This window comes from Rhipicephalus microplus, chromosome 2, assembly GCF_043290135.1.
Source record: "Rhipicephalus microplus isolate Deutch F79 chromosome 2, USDA_Rmic, whole genome shotgun sequence".
Lineage (NCBI taxonomy): Eukaryota > Metazoa > Arthropoda > Arachnida > Ixodida > Ixodidae > Rhipicephalus > Rhipicephalus microplus.
The window spans coordinates 188,478,695-188,498,909 of record NC_134701.1 but is presented as its reverse complement, the minus strand read 5'-3'; the positions used below and the strand labels follow the sequence as shown (position 1 = coordinate 188,498,909).

Here is a 20,215-nt window from a genome sequence, read left to right as displayed (position 1 = left end):
TGCCATCCACTTTCAGTCCACATATTTCACGCCACTGTCATGATTTTATTATTTCTATGTTTTTTACCCGCGGTAGCGCGAGGGATTTCAAGGCCCGTTCACAGCCACGCATCATATCATTGTTCATATCTCTAGCCTATAAATGGCGCTCTTTGGCCATCGATTGGCCCTAGCGCCATAAAATACCACTCATCATCATCTATAAATAAATATATAAATAAAAGCTAGTGCGCTTGGTTTAACGGAGTGAAGACAACGTATAAGAATAGAAGGAGAATAGCAAGCGAGAAATAGAGAAAGAAGAAATATGAATAAAAATGTAGAAAGTAATAGATAAAGAGGGAGGAAGAAATAAATAGAAATAAAGATAGACAAAAGGCAAAAAACGAAAAAGAAAACCGATAAGATACCAAAGGCTGTCCAGCTCCGTAATTCTTTCAGGCTTGGCGCTCCACCGTCGCCATCGAAGCCAACGTTAGTCGAAGCTCCCTGCTGCACTGGGCAAGCGCGCCGTGCAAAACCACAGGTTGCACACTGCTGGCGCAGCGGAGCCGTACATCCCACCACCGGGCGCAGCAGACGCTCTCCCCACGCACCTACCGCCTTCATGAAAGTCGGCAGCGAGATCAGGCGCACATTGCTGTTCGCGTCCCATTTATAAGGAGTTTCGTTTATCGGCTGTATTCGTACGGGAAAGAACTTCATGTTTTTGAAGAAACGCTCCGTTCGCAAACCATACCACGTATCTTACTTCACGATGAAGTCGACAGTTTTAAACACAGTTTTCGGTTACCTGAGTGACCGAAAACTGTGTTCATAGTTTCATAGGTGTCTTTTCAATCAAAGCACCGCTAGTATCATACCGCTAGTATTTGTCGACTTGCTGGCCATCAAATAGGAAGCTGTTGTAGAGCGAGTGAAAAACAAAAAAAAACAATGTCAGCTGTTTCTGATCGACTGTCACCGTTGCTGCAAGAGCAGCGGCGGCAAGGCGAATCGATTCGCGCAGCAGGTCAGCCTGACCAGTTTAAATAGCTGTGTAAGTAGAAGAAGACAGCCAGGACTGTTCAAACTTCTACTCTATTCTACTTCTACAATGACGAGCAGCGGCGTGCTTAGAGTTCGCAGCATTTTCAGGCCCAACCTGTTCAAAGGCAAAGTGGCCGTCGTCACGGGTGGAGCAACGGGAATCGGAAAGGCCGTCGCAGAGGAGCTACTTTACTTAGGTGCAGTGAAACTTATACTCTTCCCCAAAATTGCTAGCGTGCGGTTAAAGGAAAAATTAGTCACAGTTTCGCCAAAAGGGTGAAGCAATGAATGCGATAGCAACATATTCTAATGTTCTACGAAGCAATTTTAGCATATTTAGGAGCAATATTAATTGCAGTAAACATGCGGGCACGACGTTCGTCCGCTTCGTGCCCAGTGAACCACTGATATCCTATCAACATAGAAATAAAGTCCATACGTCTACGTCTATTAATAACATCCACTCGACATCCCTATAATGTGCCATCCATACAGTCTAAAAAGCTTAGGTATTGTTAACGTCGTATGCACTTCTCTCTTAGACAAAAACTTGACGTCGCAAATGATGTCGCATATACGTGCCCACAACATCAAATGCATCGCAGAACATTCCGTCTTGATTGATTGATTTGTGGGGTTTAACGTCCCAAAACCACCGTATGAATATGAGAAACGCCGTAGTGGAGGACTCCGGAAATTTCGACCACCTGGGGTTCTTTAACGTGCAGCCAAATCTGAGTACACGAGCCTTCGACATTTCCGCCTCCATCGTAAATTCAGCCGCCACAGCCCGTATTTGATCCCGCGAACTGCGGGTCAGCAGCCGAGTACCTTAGCCACTAGAACACCGTGGCGGGGCAGCTTTCCGTCTTCCAAACTGCTTTAGTTGACGTTTAGATTGATAAGTATATACTGACACGTAAAATCTAGAAAGTGCTCGGACATAAATGAACATGTAACGTTAGAGCATGCGTAATGCATACACCTACATGCACGAGGAGATAAAGCGCGCGAACGACTTAAAAAAAAAAAACATGCGTGGCGTTAGTGCTGCCGTACATGATAGCGCGAAATCATGCATCCCGAAGGAGCTTTAAAGTGTGAAGCACTTTAGGAGTCTGTGCTGTTGTCGCTTGGCGTAACGCAAGCAAAACCGCATAAAAAATAGAAAAGATGAAGCGAGAGAAAATTAAAGAGATGGAAAAGAAAAAAAAATAGGAAGAAAAACAGAAAGGGCAAGGGAAATAGATTTAAGAAATATAGGATAAATAAAGAGAAAGAAAACTGAAAAATAAAAAGAAAGAGAGGTGGAAGGGAAGCTTAAGTGAAACAAGGCAGACTTATTCCCAGCCCCGCACTTCTTTCAGGCTTCCAGCATGTATAGTTCTGTGTGCTGGAGACCTGCACTTCCACTGCAGTCTGGCTCTTAGCTGGTGTGCTATGCTTAAATAAAGCATCAACACTGTGAGGCTGACATTAAATTTGTCGTCTGATAGCAATCCAACCAGCTTCGCCCCGCTGCGGAGGTTTCATGGCTAAGGTACTCGGCTGCGGACCCGCAGGTCGCGGGTTCGAATTCCGGCTGCCGTGGCTGCATTTGCGATGGAGGCGGAAACGCTGTAGGCCCGTCTGCCCAAATTTGGGTTCACGTTATTGGTCTAAATTTCTGGAGCCCTCCACTACGGCGTCTCTCATGTGGTAGTTTTGGGACGTTAAACCCCACATATGAATCAATTCGGCCAGCCTCACGTCTTTGATGTTTTCTATATAAAGTACAGCTAAGCGGCAATAAGCAAGACTGCCATGGGACCGCAGGCCTAACACACCAACTAATGCGGAAAGTGTGCGAAGTGCACGAAAAAAACCTTTTATTTACTAAATGACAATGTCTATTTATATCTATTGAATGTCCATTCAGTGTGCATGTGCAACGTACCTGCAACATTACTCGGCTGAGTTTTTTATAGTTTAGGGTACATCTAATCTTCGCAATTTGGATTTCTGTATATATCTAAGAGACATTTCCAATGTCCACAAGAAACATACCATGGATGTCTACCCAATATTTGCGGCTCACTGGGTGCTGTCGAACTGCAGGGCCTTGTCATCTCTGTCGCCTCGCCTCAGCCTCGTACTCTCGCACGGCGGACAAATTTTAATGTTATACGAAGTGACGCTGGCAGTCAACTCGATTAGATCCAATCTCACGTAACTCCACAAAACGCTGGTGTAAGAGAACACGGCCGCTCCTGGCACACATTTGGCACCTTTTTTGTTTGTGTTTTTTTTTCGTGTAGAGAGCGCAGTTCGTAGAAGCTCCCGCTTGCTTTGGGGGCACAAGCCACGCACCGATTATTGCCGCGATAACCACATACGCCCCCCCCCCCCCCCCTTCTTAACTCACGAGTAAGCACGTGCGCAGACGACCCCGGCCGGAAAGGCAATGTTCGCTCCGCAAAGGGAGAAGGCTAGCGCATCCTTCCTCATGTATATACACATTCATATACGTGAATGTCGACAACGGCGACGGCAAAAACCAGCCGAGACTGTTCATATATTTGCTATCGCAATGAAGAAAGACTATAGCTGTCGCTGTTTTATGCTTGGGGCGTTTGCTTTCAGAGAAAACGCAGCATAAAATGCCGCTTTTGCTTTTGCATTCAATTCGGATATTACAGCTGTCAACAGTGACGGTTTCGCTCTCAACTTCAGGATGTTCGGTGAACATTGCTTCGAGAAACGAGGACAACTTGAAGAACGCCGTCAAAGACTTTCAAGAAAGGTTATTGCCGGATAGGGAGAAAAATCGTGCGACGTACATGCCCTGCAATATCCGCAAAGAGGACCAGGTAAGTCGCCATCCGGAGATTCCCCTCTCCATAGTGTAGGGTAGCGAACCAGATGGTGCAATTTTGGTTTGCCTCTCTGCCTTTCTCTCATTATATACATATATCTCTCTATTTTCCCAAAAAAAGGATATAATTAAGAGTCTAACCAAAACCTAACAGTTGTTCCTCGATAAAGCAAAAATATATTTGCTTTAGCCACCAGGAAATCAATTTTTATCACTTTTCAAAAACACATGTAGAATGATATCAAAATTTAAAATCTTATTTGTTTTTTTTTATGGGACCTCAGAAAACACAGCTTTCCTACATCAGCACTGCCTAGTCAGCATGCTCAAATTCCAAACAATGACTAAATAAGTCCCCTTGTTTACGCTAACATAGCGACATTCCACCAACTCGCTTGTATTTCGCATATAGGAAATTTATAGGTATCTTCTCATTACTGCACTCACAACGGCTGTTCAAACAACAGAATTTAGAGATTTATATGCACGACGCTCGAGTTCCACTGCAAGAAAAATAGAAACAGTCCTCCCTGTGCAGTTTTCAGACATATAGTAGCGAGTTTGAAATGTTTTTTATACATGTATGCTGCTTTGCATGGCTTGTAGAATAATCTTCTAACGTATGGCATTAATGAATGCTTGAACGCAGTAGCTAGAAAAGTATACACAGCTAATAAGAAAAGCTTTACATGAGAATGTTTATTCTGCATAAAATGTTTGGTTGGATTCAATTACTGCATTTGGACCATGAATTGTCATAATTACTGATGCCAACTACAGCTGATCTGGTCACCCTAGCTCAGCTACAGTTGCCTAAAGTCTGCCAAAGTGTCCAGCCACTGGCTCTGCATCTATGGATGGAACTATTTTATTGGCATTGTAACTTGAGTAGCACTGTCTTTTCCAAACAGCTTCCATATTTCTTATGTTTCTCTGGCGTCATATGCCAGAGGGTAATGTTGAAACTCGCTTCACCGGCGCACGAACTATAGCATCGCGAGGCCCCTATATACTAAATACTTTTTCGCCCTTCTTTCCTGTACATTGGGAACACTAATTACACTGTCATTTAAAGCTGTAGTGCAACAGGTACTTCTGCAGTAAAATATTGCATGAACAACCTTCAAAATCTTGCGGATAAAATCGGGGCTTTATAACTCCCCCTGTTTGTACGGCTGCTCTTTATGTGTTTTGTTGATTTTATTTTCACGAGAATCTGTTTAACAGCAAGCACATGTACCGTGAGTTTCATGAATCTTTAACTGTTCAGCACATTTCATCATTTGCGTGCCATATGTCGCCAATAGAAAATTAAAATTTATATATATATATATATATATATATATATATATATGCCACTCATAAAATTTGTCAGGTAACCAATAAAAAGTGGTTTCGTGCTCCTCACTGCATCCTGCAACACCCAATTACTACTAATGAGACTACATTTTGAAATTGAAGTTGCAGATAAAAAAACGTCTTATGGTCAGCTATTAACGTGGAATTAATGATAATGCCCTTGATTTCAGTAGTGTCACTCACTACGTTATCACAGTGGTACAGTCAACAAGTACTCCTTCACTTCCACCTGGCTTCATAAATGAGGGACATGGAGATTATGGCAATAGTTAAAAATGTGATATTCACATGATCATGTTTCCATTTCCTGTCATCCACTTTCTTGATATGTAACATATGACAGTTGAAAGGCAAGTATTCCTGGCAAGGTCACCACCATTCCAGAGTATAGGAATTGGCCTTCATAGGAAATCTTTGATAGACTAGTCCCGAGCCTAAACGTATAAATAAGTTATTTTTGTTTGTCGTAAATTTTGGTATGACCAAAGGCTATCTACTTCAAAAATCCAATTTCCGTCTCTACACCTGAGCAGCAATTGTGTTGTCACACACAGTCTGTACCTGTTGCATCTAGCAGTGATAATCCCAAGGCGCACTAGGCTGCACTCAATGTGCTTCTCAAAACTTAATTGTTTAAGAGGTTGTTTTTTTTTATGCCACATCGTGCCACTGGTACATTTTTGTAAACAGCAGAGGGGAGCTGGGTGACGCACGACCCATTCCAGCACCTGCGACATTTGCTGGCAACACGACAGTGCCCGCTAATACAGATATTTCTGAATGACTTATTACTGCAGCATATTCCGGCCAACACACAAGCATGGCTCGTAACTGCCATCACAGTTTATTGTCCAAACACGTTTACACGCGATAGTGTTCAATGTCACCAAAATTGCCATTGTAGTGTGAAACTCAACGATGAAACTGCAGCCTCAACTTTCGCTAAAGTGTGTTCATGTATGCCCACAGTTAAACCTCTTTAATAAGTTTTTCGTGGGGGTGCAAAAGAAAAAAACAAAGCAGTAGACAAGGAACGTATATAGTAAGCATGAGGCTGCGATTGAGGAAAAATGCAGTGAAATAATCAGACGCATCGTGTGTACCTCCAAGTCAGGAAAGGTTATTTATGAGCTTACGGCTTGAAGAAATTCTCGATGAAAATCTGGTGTTTTTCGCAGCTCTGCCGGAACCAGAGCCATTTAAAGCCTTGCGATAGTCTTGTGGCAGTCCACATCGCCAAATTCATCGACGTATCAACTCAATACATCCAGAACAGTGACAGTTCACAATGTGTCAGAGAGGAATGTTGCAGAAACGTCTGAAAAAGAGATTCTAATATGCAGGCACCTGTAGATGCTTTGCCTAGACACCAGAAACATAGGCAGGAGAGAGCATAATTTAGGAACATAAAGAGGGATTGCTACTGTATACAGCATCAAAACAATATTGTACTGGTTAACAAGAACATCTTGAGTGGCTAGTTTGTGCATTCAAGTAAATGATTGTAAACTACTCAAAATTAGGAAAAGGCCAACATAAAAGAGAGAGGCCACACAATACACATATAGTGCACAGTATTCTTGTATTGTCTTTCATGTCATCCTTTTCTTAATTCGTGCAGTTTGCAATTGTTTATGATATTGCAATAGTGTGAGCGTAGTAGAGTGTTTCTACCTAGGACCCCTATAAGTATCAGATCTGTCAGGTGCAGCTGGAATAAGCATATTTAATGTGAACATTGCTGATGAATTGGTGTTGAGGATGCCCCTGCGGCCCATTCTTTTCACAGGTGAAAACGCTTATTCAGCAGACACTGGACAAACACGGCAGCCTAGACTTTCTCGTCAACAACGGAGGCGGTCAGTTCCTGTCAGAAGCGAAGAGCATTTCACTGAAGGGCTGGAATGCAGTTATCAAGACTAACCTGACGGGAACGTTTTTCATGTGCCAGGAAGGTTAGTTTCAACAGTTGTGGGCAAAACAAGCAGTATTGACGCGCACAAGCCACTCTGGCAGCTGTCACTGCAAGCTGGCAGCGGTTGAGAAAGCTGCAATGCTGTAAATAGATAAAGTAGATGAACACTGACCTGAAAGCAGGGACATCATAAAATTAGATTCTGAGAATGTATTAAAGAATACTTTCGCACGACACACCTGCATGAACTGCAGCTATATTGCAGATTAAGGTTGACCTGAAAGCAGAGAGGTTATAAAGTAAAATTTTATTAATTCATAACAAAAAAAAAGACCTGCATTCTAACGATGCACAAAGAGGCAACAGCTGCGTGAACTGTGGTTTATACATGTCAGTTAGTGACAGGTCAGTTGGTGACCTTCAGACTGTGTACATGAACTGGCTGACCACATTTAGATGAGAGGTGAATGTGAAGACTGATGACATTCAAATTTTTAAAGAGCTAGGCAGTCAATGCTTGTACAGAGTCCTTTGTAATAATGTTTCATAGCCGCACTGTAGCTTTCAGGAAACAAGATCAATCGGTCACTTGTGCCAGCCAAACTAGAAGAAAAGTGTAGGACTCAGTAATTAAGGCTGGCTTGGCAAAGCAGAGGTTTCTTTCATGCTTGAGTGTCAGCTTTAATGAAACTTCACTTCGATCCTCAACACTTCCCATCCTGGCACAACTGTACAAAGTCATCAAAAGGTGCCTAGTTAATGCAAATACGACGCTTCTTATGTCGTTTCCAGTGTTATGTCAGTGTTGCCTAAAACACCTGTATACTCAAAGCTCAATATAACACAGTTGCATCTAACGTAAAAATAAATTTGTTATAACCAGAATTTGTTATAAAGATATATTTCTAACACTATTTACTGCAAAATTATTTTTCATTTACTTAGTTATAACCAATACTTCGTAACATCCGGGTTTGTTATATCAAGGTTTGAGTATATTATGTGTGCACAAATGCACGCTTGCAGATTAGGCTTCATTGCCTCACTTTATTTTTCTAAAAGTTATAAAGAGCATACTTAAAGGGAGTGGTTTGTCAAAGCACATTTTTACCGCAATAGCGTCAGAGAGCTTGTTTCGCAGAAGTTGCGGCGTCGGCGTCAGCGTCGTTGGTTGTGAGCAAAAAATCATCATCTGAGTGACCGAAAAGTCGAGAAAGACGCAAATAAAATAAATAATTTTAAACTGTGGGTTTGAGAAAGGACCAAACCCGGGTGGTTTACATGCCAAGCGGATGTTCTACCACAGAACCATGCATCTGCTTGAGAATAGAGTGAAAATAACTTCCCCTTCTTGGAAATGCAGTGGAAGTAATGTATGCTTTACAAACACACGCATCCTATATGCATGCTTCAAAATGCAACATGTAACTTCGCAGTAACAATGCGTGGTACAAGCGTATATTGCGATCAGGCATCAGAACCTGCGATTATCATGACTTCATGGCTTAAAGCGGTCCACCCACTACAAAAGACACACACGTTACTGCCCCTTTTCCTTTAAAGCCACGTAGTGGGTGCACAGCAAGTTCAACAATATTTCACGCACACAATTGCCAGTGTTTTAAACCATGCTAATCATTACACAGAATGCAGCTGTAGGCGAAAGCTCACTGACACAAGCCATTTTGGAATCAGTACGCACTAGGGACAGAATATCACTATCGCGTTTAACTCTTAAAGGTGAAGCATAGAGGTCTTCCAAATTTTATGGCAACAAAGGTGATTTTGTATAAAATGCAAATAGACATGCATATATGGCAGTCTTTTTCTAGGAACCACAAGAAGAAAATCCATTGAGTGCTTTGTTAGAAATCCACTTACAATCTAAATTTTAGTTAGTTTATGCATATGCACTGTAAACATGTGTAAGGGCTGTAACCCCTATTTAAGAGTCTAAAAATTGTGAGAGAAGACCGATTCCAATGCAATGACTCCTATCAGACGAATTCGGAGGGCATCATTACGATTCGTTTGTTTGTTAACCTATTGTTCACGGCTTGGGGTGTCATCTGATTTGATTGTGAGGAATTTAAGTATAAGAAGTTTCCCAAGCGACCGATGGCCCTAAACATCAAGTTGTCCACAAAGACGAAAAGCATGTGTAAATAAACTAACGAAACTATTACGAAAAGGATAACATTCAGTTTTTTGTTGGTGGGCAAATGTGTAGGAATGGGGTGGACTCAATACTTGTAGCTTGAGTTACATGAACAAGACAAAGGTGTTTGGTTCTAGCTATGGGCCACTTGTCATCACAACTGTTTAAGAAAGTTTTACAGTCCTTACACAAGTCTACACAGTGTGCATGATACATCAGTTCAAGGTGACAAGAAAGCTTTCAATGTCACTTCCTAACATGTATCTCATCTCTCTCTCACACACAGAGCGAGTACACATTTTATGAGTGTGTGAGTGCATCGGTTTTTGTGCTTTAATTTTAAATTTTTTTCTAATTTTGAGTAACATAAGAACCAGCTTTTTTTAGCCACGCTTGTGGTTTCAGTGTGGTCACGCTACATTGCCACAGTGAAGTGCTGTTCCCATTAACTTACTAGGATGCTTTCATTTCAGCTTATCAGCGGTGGATGGAGAAACATGGAGGAGCCATTGTGAATGTGATAATCGAAAACTCTCGTGGATTTCCGATGGTGGCGTAGGTAGACTTTTAAGGCAGTTTGGGTAGCTTCTGGTTGCAAAATGCGTTCTCTCCGACAGGCCGTCGGGAGCGGCCAGAGCTGGTGTGGAAAACCTGACGCGCTCGTTATCGATCGAATGGGCCGCAAGTGGAGTCAGAGTAAATGCACTCAAGCCGGTGAGAATGTAAATGCAAATATTGTGCACCAGTGCCAAAAGTTTATAGTGCATGTACACACATCTTCCAACTCTACAACGCTACCACACTCTTGTTAAATGGTCACACTTGGCAGATAATAAAAGGGGGTAAACATAAGCTATTTTAACATGATATCTTAATTTTGAGTGTAAATTATGGGCCTCATGCCATTGTTTTCATTGCAATGAAATGAAATACACTCAATCCCCATTATAACAAAGTTACATCTTATTCAAAAATAGGTTTGTTATAACCGAAAATTCGTTATATATGTATATTTTTGAGACTACAACTATTGCAAGACTGTTTTTTATTAACCTCATTATTACCAACATTTTGTTATATCTGGGTTCATTATATCGAGCTATGAGTGTACAGAAAACTTTATTTCACGAAAAGCTCTGTGGGTGCTATTTATGAAGAAAAAAAAACGTGCATTATGCTTAAGTTGTAGCAATCATAAGAGTGCTGCAAATCTGCAAGACAGAAAAGAAATGGTAGGGAAGGAAAGGTATGGAGGTTAACCAGTCCAGGATAACTTTTTTACTACCCTAAATGTTAAGCAGGATGAAGTACGGAGCGAGTTGGTATAAATTCATAGTGGCTAGCAGCATGAATGACACTAACGAAGGTGAGATCGAGACACAGGGCACAGCGCTGATATTCGACAAGTTTTATTGAAGCAAGAAGAGAGCATAAATAGACAAACTGAAGACCTCGTGACCAGCCCAGCCTGGGCCAAATATGGTCGAGATGGTCATGACATCTTCAGTTAGAGTATTTACAATCACATTTTTTTTTATAACACAATTAAGTTGAAAAGTGACGTTGTGCTGCGTGTCCCATTCTCAGTTTCGTCAGTGTTAAGCTTTATTCTCACGATGGATGTGATCACGGACAAATTAGTCACGTGACGTGATGTATTTCGGATCCCTCAGCAGCCAGAATACACACGACGGGAGAATTCATGCCACAAGCGAGGATTTCGGCATTGGTCCCCGAGAATCCCAAGAGCGATTTGGGCTTACATAGCTTCATGAATTGGTCCACGCCAAATGAAGTGTAAATGCGGGAACAGCTGACGTACCGTGACGTTGTACGCAATTCGGAGGTTCGAATTGCGATTTGATTCATCGTGTGAATACAGCTTTAGTCGTGCTGTAAGTCACAATGAATCTGCAAGAAATTCAACCAGTCGTGACAAAAAGGGTATAAAACATATAAAGCATGTAGCAAACATTCTCAAAGTTTTTCTTTGTGTGAAATCCAAATATCAGAAAGCAGTAGAACCTAAATAACTATGTGAAATCAGCACAAAACACTAAATCGCACTGGCATTCAGTCCGTTGTGGCAGTAAATGAATGCAAACACTCCGGCATTTCATTTACACAGTGTATCTAATGGGTACAATTTTCACTGTAATTTTTTCTTTCACAATAGGGCTTCATTTATTCAGAGTCGGCTGCAAAGAACTACCGGAATGACTTGTTTGCCATGATCAGACCACTACTTCCCGCGAAACGAGTTGGAACCACTCAAGAGGTTTGTAGTGAGCACTCCTAAGTGGGTCGCCTGGTTCCTTGCCATGAATTCAAGTGTGCTCGAATGAAAAAGAAAACGAGTTGATCAACAGACCTTTGAATAGCACCTCTGTCAAAGCTCGAAGAAACTGCATTAGTCGCGAACAAAAATTATCACCATAAATCCGCGTATGCTCTTATTGTCCTCTTCATCTTCATAGAAAAACGGGAAGCAAGAATGAGTGAAAGTTAGAAAAGGAAACAAAGATAGGAAATAGAAAGCAGTAAAGAGAGAAAGAAAGAAATAGAACTAAGCAGAGACAAGAAGATAAAACAAGAAAAAAAGAGAACACTAAGGAGAAACAAGGTAGGCTACCCAGCTACACACTTCTTTAGGGCTTGAGTGGCAATATGACCGCAATATGTCCCTCAATATGTCCGCAAACTATGCGATTTACCTAATCACGTCGATCCACGTAGTAACGCTCGACTTAATCCAACTACTACACAATTTACTGAAGGACATCGATCTACGTTGCAACATGTGGCTCATAATAAAACTAAATTTTACATCAGATCAATACCTACAATTCACAGAATCTGCCGGAATTTATTTATTTTTAGCAAAGCCTGTTTTTCTAAAAAATGCATAAACTTTGCAGATGGTAGGCACTTATATCGACTGTTCTCAATAACACATTTACTTTACCGCTAAATCTCTTACTGTGCAACCAGGAATTTAAAGGGGCTCTAAGGAGAAGCCATGAGTTGTTCGAGATTGATCAACTGCACTCTGAGAACTCCAATGTCAAAAGTTTCCCTGTTATAAGTTTATTATTAGCGGAGAAAATCAAGGTTGAAGTTTCAATTTTTAAATTCCTCGCCGTGATCTCCGCGTGTGACGTAGCAAGTTCTACAATGTATTTTTCGTATTTTTACGACATTGGCTTAATAAAATTTTCTGAGACTTCGTATGCTAAATTTATGGCACCCCCAAATTACAATCTAGTTTAATTTTATCGATTAGAATCTACGTTGGACCCAGTAGACGCCTTCAAAACTTGATGACGTCAAGTTTGGTGCGGGAATATCAAGGTGGCATTTCCATCGACACTTTAGTTTCATGCGTTTTCTTGCTTACCAAGCATTATGTCACGGTATGAGTGCTATTTTCAAAATTGTGAAATTGTACTTTACTAGTACGCCAAAAAGCGTTCTACTCTTTAATGTCCCATTAAGAGTGTCCAATAACAGAAAGGTTGGTGACAAATGGAAATCTAGCACGCAGAAAAGCTATAAGTTACTCAACTAATAAAATTGTACACTAGTTAAAACTTCGTAACAACGGATCTGCTTACAACAGACGTTTGGATACACTACATACCAATTGGCGGCGTTATGGCGACCTCTCCATTTTTTTCTCGCTCTCTGGATTTCGTGCCGACCGGCTGTGCCCCCCCGAGATTTCCGACGACAACGCAGCTCTGGCCGACTGGGCTCGCCCTACGCCATCTCCTGACGCCGACAAGAGCTCTCGCCGAGTGGAGCCCCGTCCTCGGACTCCTGCGACCGTCTCCATCTTTCCTATTTTCTCCTTACTTTCAGATGTCGCTTCCCCTCCCCCACGCTCTCTCCTTCCCCCTCTCTTTATCTCTATACATTTTAATCTTATTATTTTAATCTTTCCTTACCCCCACCCTAGCTACTGTTGAGGTGTCCTTCTCCTGAGAGACAGTTACGGGGCTCACTTTTCTCTTCTTTTCATTGAAGAATCACTCCCCCCCCCCCCCTGTTTGTTAAATCGGTTAAATGTTTACTACGGATTTTGGTAAAACGGATATTCAGATATAACTGACTAAAATGTGAGGCCTGCATGGCGGCCAGGACTCCTTTACAGGAGATTTATATGAAGAGACGAAATTCAAAAAAGTTTGGAGTGTAGCCAAGGCTTCAAAGCAAAAGGCTTGGTTGCGATGTGCGTGGCCGCGGTGCTTCATGATTCGAAGTATGTGATGCTCGATCGCGAGCACAAAGAGTTGTCTCGTGGCGGTTTTCGTCACAATGTCCGAAGTGCCGATGGGCAGTACCAACAGCGGATTGATGTTCACGACGGGTGCGGCGTGCTATCGTTATCTGATTACTGAACTAAAGCGTAACTCTATTCTAGATATCGTCGACCCGTGAACACAGAAAGAATGTGAAAACGTGTCTAAGTAGCGCAATTTTTGACAACCGTGACCTCCCGACGCACAACCAGACGAGGCTATATACGAGAGGGAGCATCGAGCCAATGGCGAGGCTTGCTTGAGCTACACGGAGGAAGCAGCCAATTGGAGACCTTGAAATGAATTTCAAATATCTGCCTTTTTCGCGCTTGTAGCTGAAAAGAGGAGCTCTATCTTGCGTTTTGTAGCGCTGACATGCAGTATTTCTAGGCGTTGCACCCTTACGACGAGCTCAAAATGGTGGCGCCCGGTATTGCTGCTGCGGAGCTCTAGCGGATAGCCTAGCCCTAGGATTCATGTGCGTGCCTCCGTAACGGAAGCACAGAGACACACGCACACCAAGGCTCTTAGTAGCAAAGCCATGATTCCATTAAAAACGAATATTTTTTAGCTACTTCTGCAGTAATTTTCACCACTTCGGCAGGCACAAAACCTTTTTACAGCATTTCTATGTAGTTTTTAGTGAAGATGTTCTGGAACCAGATAGAAAAGAGGCTACAAAAATTGAAAATGTGATATTAAAAAAATTCTTTTTTTTTTTTGTCACCACTGTGAATGAATGTGTTTACGACTGGTAATTCCCTCCATCTATAACAGACCCATTCAATGTTTACATAGAAGCCTGTTATAGCAGTACTTGGATTTTACATACTTATTTTACAACAGAGCAAAATCATCTTCACTATAGACTATTTTCTGTAAGACTTCTGGGCGCTGCCATCTTGGACTGCGAATCTGATGTTTCCTTGTTTTTGCATATCACAACATGAATTCATAAGGCCATGAAACATCACGATTACTAACCCAACCATTTTCATGTATATGCGTCTACAGTGACACTGTTTATTTAGTTAAAGATACAGAACGTAAAGGATAACAGCTCAATATAGCAGTACTCAAACTCACCCGTAAAATAGTCTATAAAGGTCTGTTGAAATGCAGTTATACTGTAGTCATGTATAACCAATTAAACCATAGTGAAATATTGTTGCAGCTTGACAAATGTGCAGAATAGTTCCCAAAGTCTTCGTTGCGAGTATGTGCTCTTGAGTCGTGGCAAGTGTTACATTGTTAACACTTTAGGAATATACAGCAATCAGCACATTGGGGACTGTAGTTGTAGGCTCCTAAGAAAAAACAAATGCAGTTACACAACGACAAGCTTGTATTATATAAATGCACTTTTCAACATAATCGTGCTTCAGAAGTATTGAATGTGCAGTGGGCCAACTCATTACAAAAGAAATAGGTTTTACTCTGCTGCCCAATATGCCACCTCAATTGAATGAATTATTTTCATTCAGGAAGAATCTTACAAAGCTTATCACCAATCTCTATTTCGTGATGTACAGCATCACGGTCGATTGACTAGCGAGACCCAATTAACTCAAAGCAGTCCTCTGTTTTTCTTTTTTGGGAAAAGGTATCATCGGCAATTTGCTTTCTGCTGTCACCAGGAGCGTCCTACGTGTCCGGCACTACATTAACTGTGAATGCAGCAGGCACATTCTATCCAGCTCTCGCATATGAAATTCCAGGTCAGCAGTTTGCAAAATATTTTCATTGCGTTTTCGAATTTCGCACTTTTAAAAAGTGTTGGGTGAGCTCCCGTTTATCTGTCGAGAATGAATGTTGCCGCACTGCACGCTGCCACGGAAAATGTGAAATTGTTTGTGACTTAGCCACATAGCCAAAAAGGTATAAATATCACAAACCGCTGGTTTATCTACAACTTGCAACAATCGTTGACTACAGTGGCAATGTTGGTAACACCCTTGATGTAGTATCTGGGAGCCCCGCCGCAGTGGTCTAGTGGCTAAGATACTCGGCTGCTGACCCGCAGGTCGCGGGATCAAATCCCGGCTGCAGCGACTGCATTTCGGATGGAGCCGGAAATGCTGTAGGCTCGTGTGCTCAAATTTGGGTGCACGTTAAAGAACGCCAGGAGGTGGAAATTTCCAGAGCCCTCCACTAAGGCGTCTCTCATAACCATATATGGTGGTTTTGCGACGTTAAAACCCCACATATCAATGATGTAGTATCTGGGAAGGGTTACAAAGGTGGTGTTGACTTGGAGTCATCCAGCCAAACTAGCTATGTGAGAGTAGAGTGCACGAAATAAATCTAGCGTTACTGTGATCGAAACTTATAAGTTTGCAAATGCAGAGTGCATTCAAACATTGTACCACACATTTAGAACAAAGTGAAGCTCTCAGGTATGCATTCCAATGGCTAGGGGACGTGGTATTTGGTAGCACTGCACCCACCACATTATGTTGTAAATAATAATCATCATCATCAACCTGACTATGCCCACTGCAGGGCAAAGGCCTCTCACATAATCCGCCAATCAACCCGGTCTTCTGCTTTGCGTAGCCACGTTATACCAACAAATTTCTTGATGTCATTGGCCCACTTGAATTTCTGTCTCCCCTTCGTGCATGTGCCTTCTTTGGGAATCTAACCAGTTACTCTTGATGACCAGCGGTTACCCTGCCTACATGCTACGTGTCCAGCCCATGTCAATTTCTTTTTCTTGATTTCAACTATGGTATCCTTAACCCTGGTTTGTTCTCTGACCCATTCTGCTCTCTTCTTGTCTTCTTGTCTCTTAAGGTTACATCTATCATTTTCCTTTCTATCGCTCGCTGCGTCGTCCTCAATTTAAGCTGAACCCTCTTTGTAATCCTCCAGGTTTCTGCTTTGTAGGTAAGTACTGGCAAGATGCAGCTGTTATATACCTTCCTCTTGAGGGTTAGTGGCAGATTACTATTCATGATTTGAGAGTGCTTGCCTAATGTGATCCACGCTATCTTTATCCTTATAGTTATTTCACTCTCATGGTTCAGCTCCGCAGTTACTACCTGTCCTAAGTAGACATTCTTTTACGACTTCCAGCGTCTCTCCACCTATCACAAAGTGCTGTTTTCTACCGACACTGTTGCACATTACTTCAGTTTTGTGGATATTGTAACGGGTATGAGCCGAGAGAGAAGAGGAGAACAATATTAATTTTCAGACCTACTTTTCTGCTTTTCGTGTCCAGTTCAGTAATCGTGAGCTGTAATTTGTCCCCTGAGTTACTCGTCAAGACAATATCATCAGTGAATTGCAGGTTACTAAGGTACTCTCCATTAACTCTCATCCCTAACTCTTTCCAGTCTAGGGTCCTGAATACCTCCTGTAAACACGCGGTGAATAGCATTGGAAAAATTGTGTCTTCCTGCCTTACACCCTTCTTTATTGCGATTTTGTCGCTTTCTTCGTGGAGAACTATTATGGCTGTGGATCCTTTGCAGACTTCTTCCAGTATGTTTATGTAGAGTTCTCTGATGCCCTGATTCTGTAGTACCTGAATTACTGCTGATGTCTCGACTGAATCAAACATCTTCTCGTAATCTATGAAAGCTATGTATAGGGGCTGGTTATATTCATGCGCATTTCTCTATTACCTGATTGATAGTATGAATATGGCCCATTGTGAAGTAGCCGGTACGAAATCCTGCTTGGTCCTTTGGTTGATTGAACTCTAATATCGCCTTAATTCTATTAGCTATTATTTTTGTAAATAGTTCGTAGAGAATTAACAGTAAGCTGATCGACCTGTAATTTTTCAAGTCCTTGACGTCTCGTTTCTTATGGATTAAGATGATGGTGATGTTGGCATTCTTACAACATTCTCGTACCGTTCCCGTCAAATGGAACTTTGTATATAAGGTGGCTAATTTTTCTAACACAATTTCTCCACCATCTTTCAGGAGGTCCGTTGTTACCTTATCCTCACCAGCAGTTTTTGCCTCTTCATATTCCTTATAAGGCTTTCATCACTTCCCCTGTCGTTACTGGTAGAATGTCAAATTTTTCTGGTCCATCATTGTTTCTCACAATATCATCCTGGTTCTTTTGACTTCTGTACAGCTCTCTGTAGAACTCCTTTGCCATCTCGACTATATTACGATATTGATTATGACTGTTTTCTTTGTTCCTAAATGCATACATCTGAGTTTTGCCTATGCACAAGTCTGCCTTCGCAGCTTTTAGGCTTCTGCTGCTTTTTACAGCCTGCTCAATTCTTTCCATGTCATACCTTATGATGTCGGCTACCTTACCCCTCTTGATTAACTTCGAAAGCTCCACTAGCTCTATTTTGTCGGTTGCATTTGAGGCTTTCATCATTTGTGGTCTCTTAATAAGATTTTTTGTCTACTGAGATAGTTTGCCAGTTTCCTGTCTAGTGACTGTACCTCCAACTTTAATTGCACACTCTTTGATGATACTAGTAAGATTATCCTTCGTTGTGACAACGCTAACGTCGGTTATCTAATTTAGTGCCTTGAATCGATTCTGAAGCGAAACTCTGAATTCCTATATTTTTCCTCTCACTGCCAGTTCATTAATTGGCTTCTTGCATATCACTTTTTGTCTTTGCTTTTTTAAATCTAGGTGTATACGAGCTCTTACTATTTTATGGTCATTGAATCTAATCTTGCCAACTACTTCTACATCCTGTCCAATGCCTGGGTGCGCACACAGAATGAAGTCCATTTCATTTTTAGTTTTCCTAATAGGACTTTGCCATATTCACTCACGGTTAGCCCGTTTTGTGAAAAAGGTATTCTATATCCATAAATTATTACGTTCTTCGAACTCTACTAATTCGCCTGTGGCAGTTTCAGAGCCGCTGCCATATTCTCCCACTACACGGTCTCCGGCCTGTTTTTTGCTTACTTTGGCATTAAAGTCACCCATCAGAATAGGATACTGTGTCCTTACTTCATTAATGGCTGACTCAACATCTTCATAGAAGCGTTCAACCAAATAATCATCATGCCTCAATGTAGGCATGTAGGACTGTACCACCGTCACCTGGTAGCTTTTGTTAAACTTAATTATGATACTTGCCACCCTATCACTGATGCTATAGTATTCCTCTATGCTGCCAGCGATAATCTTGTGTATGAGAAACCCCATCCCTAGTTCTTTTCTGTCAACTAATCCACGGTAGCATATTATGTGTTCATTTTTCAGCAGTGTATAAGCCTCACGTGTCCTCCTAACTTTGCTTTGCCTTATTACATCCCATTTTACACCCTCTGATTCATCGAATATCACAGCTAAACTAGCCTCACTAGATAGCGTTCTAGCGTTGAAAGTAGCCAAGTTCAGCCTGTCTGGACCAAGGCATTCCAACATTGTAAATGATTAGATTTAAATAAGTTGACTTGCATAATGACAGTTTTACAACTAGATGTGCCACTGTTAATTCTTAACAGAAGATGCAGAAAGTGGCATCACCTTCAGGCACACAACCTTAATAGAATTTCAGTGTACATAAAGATTAGTACCCTGTGTGTTGAAGCAATGAAACTTTCTTGGCGCCCATGGTACAGAAATAACATCTTCAGAGGCACAGCTAAATATGAAATGTAATCTACTGCCAAAAGCTAGACAGCTTGCAGATTCTGTGCACCATTTGCTAAAGGGTCTTGTCTATTTCTGTTATAATATACAAATATGAAATTTTATAGTGTGCATTAATATATTAGGGTCAAATTTAAGTGGAGTTATTCAATTAAACCAGTTACTTAATTAACAGAGGCCCTTTCAAAGCATAAATTTCTCTAGCACTTTTTTTTTTTTCAAGTGCAATTTCCAATTCTTATACAAAGTATATTGCTTCCTTTTCAAGCACCACGCTCGTTAGTTCCTTTTTACAATACAACACAGTTCTTAACTTGCTGCTAATGTTGCTTTACTCAGTCAAAGGAAGTGCTATTAGACTGCCATTCAGCTACAATTACCGTTCTGCTAAAAGATGCAAAAGATCAAAAAGAACTGGGTACAGATTCCCATAATGAATATGCAAATGAAGCAGCTAAATAGTAAGATAAGATTTTACAGACATTATGTAGGCAATGTTGGAGACATTTAGCAACTTTTTTGTTTGGCTGCTTTTAAACAGCAAGCAAGGCATACTATATATAACTAGACAAAACTGACACAAAATACAATGCTTGCTTTAGTCACACATATTGTCCTTTTTTTTGTCTTATAACGGCACCAAAATCATTACAATTATTTATTTCTGTTTCCAGAACATGACCGATGGCCCAAGCATGACAGCTGCTCCGAGGATGGCTTAGAAATGCTCTCAAAGCCTTAGCAATCTTTCTACTGCCGTTTTAAATACTGGAAAAGTGCCTCCTCGCAGTCGAATTCAGCATTAATAACTGAGCAGGGTTGCAATACAATCTAAAGCTTGAGGTGCTTCTTGATGCAATCGACGATCTCTGCTTTCTTAGATGGACACCGGAGGCCTTCTTGTTTGCAGAAGTCCCTCAGGACACTGACCGTGAGGCTGGCCAGCTGCAACACATGTGCAAAGACATACTACGTCAACAATAGAAACTACGTAATAC

At 41.4% G+C, this 20,215-nt stretch overlaps 2 protein-coding genes across 3 annotated transcripts in view; one reads left to right on the top strand and one right to left on the bottom strand.

The window, feature by feature from the left end:
• Positions 1 to 1,058: 1,058 nt before the first annotated feature.
• Positions 1,059 to 20,047, top strand: LOC119170544 (peroxisomal trans-2-enoyl-CoA reductase-like). Of its 2 annotated transcripts, XM_037421733.2 has the most exons (8): positions 1,059 to 1,226; positions 3,742 to 3,878; positions 7,032 to 7,197; positions 9,789 to 9,870; positions 9,933 to 10,029; positions 11,492 to 11,593; positions 15,220 to 15,334; positions 19,892 to 20,047. In XM_037421733.2, exons 1-8 carry the CDS (start codon positions 1,097 to 1,099, stop codon positions 19,957 to 19,959), a joined length of 897 nt encoding a protein of 298 aa, XP_037277630.2. In that variant the 5' UTR covers positions 1,059 to 1,096; the 3' UTR covers positions 19,960 to 20,047. The 2 variants fall into 2 exon arrangements, with proteins under 2 accessions (XP_037277630.2, XP_037277631.2); XM_037421734.2 differs by lacking the exon at positions 15,220 to 15,334.
• The window catches only part of Irbp (Inverted repeat-binding protein), a 41,278-nt gene continuing 40,925 nt past the window's right edge, over positions 19,863 to 20,215 (bottom strand). The window contains exon 16 of the mRNA XM_037421731.2: positions 19,863 to 20,162. Within this exon, the coding sequence (XP_037277628.2) occupies positions 20,049 to 20,162 (114 nt within the window). The 3' untranslated portion in view covers positions 19,863 to 20,048. The remainder of the gene's footprint in view (positions 20,163 to 20,215) is intronic.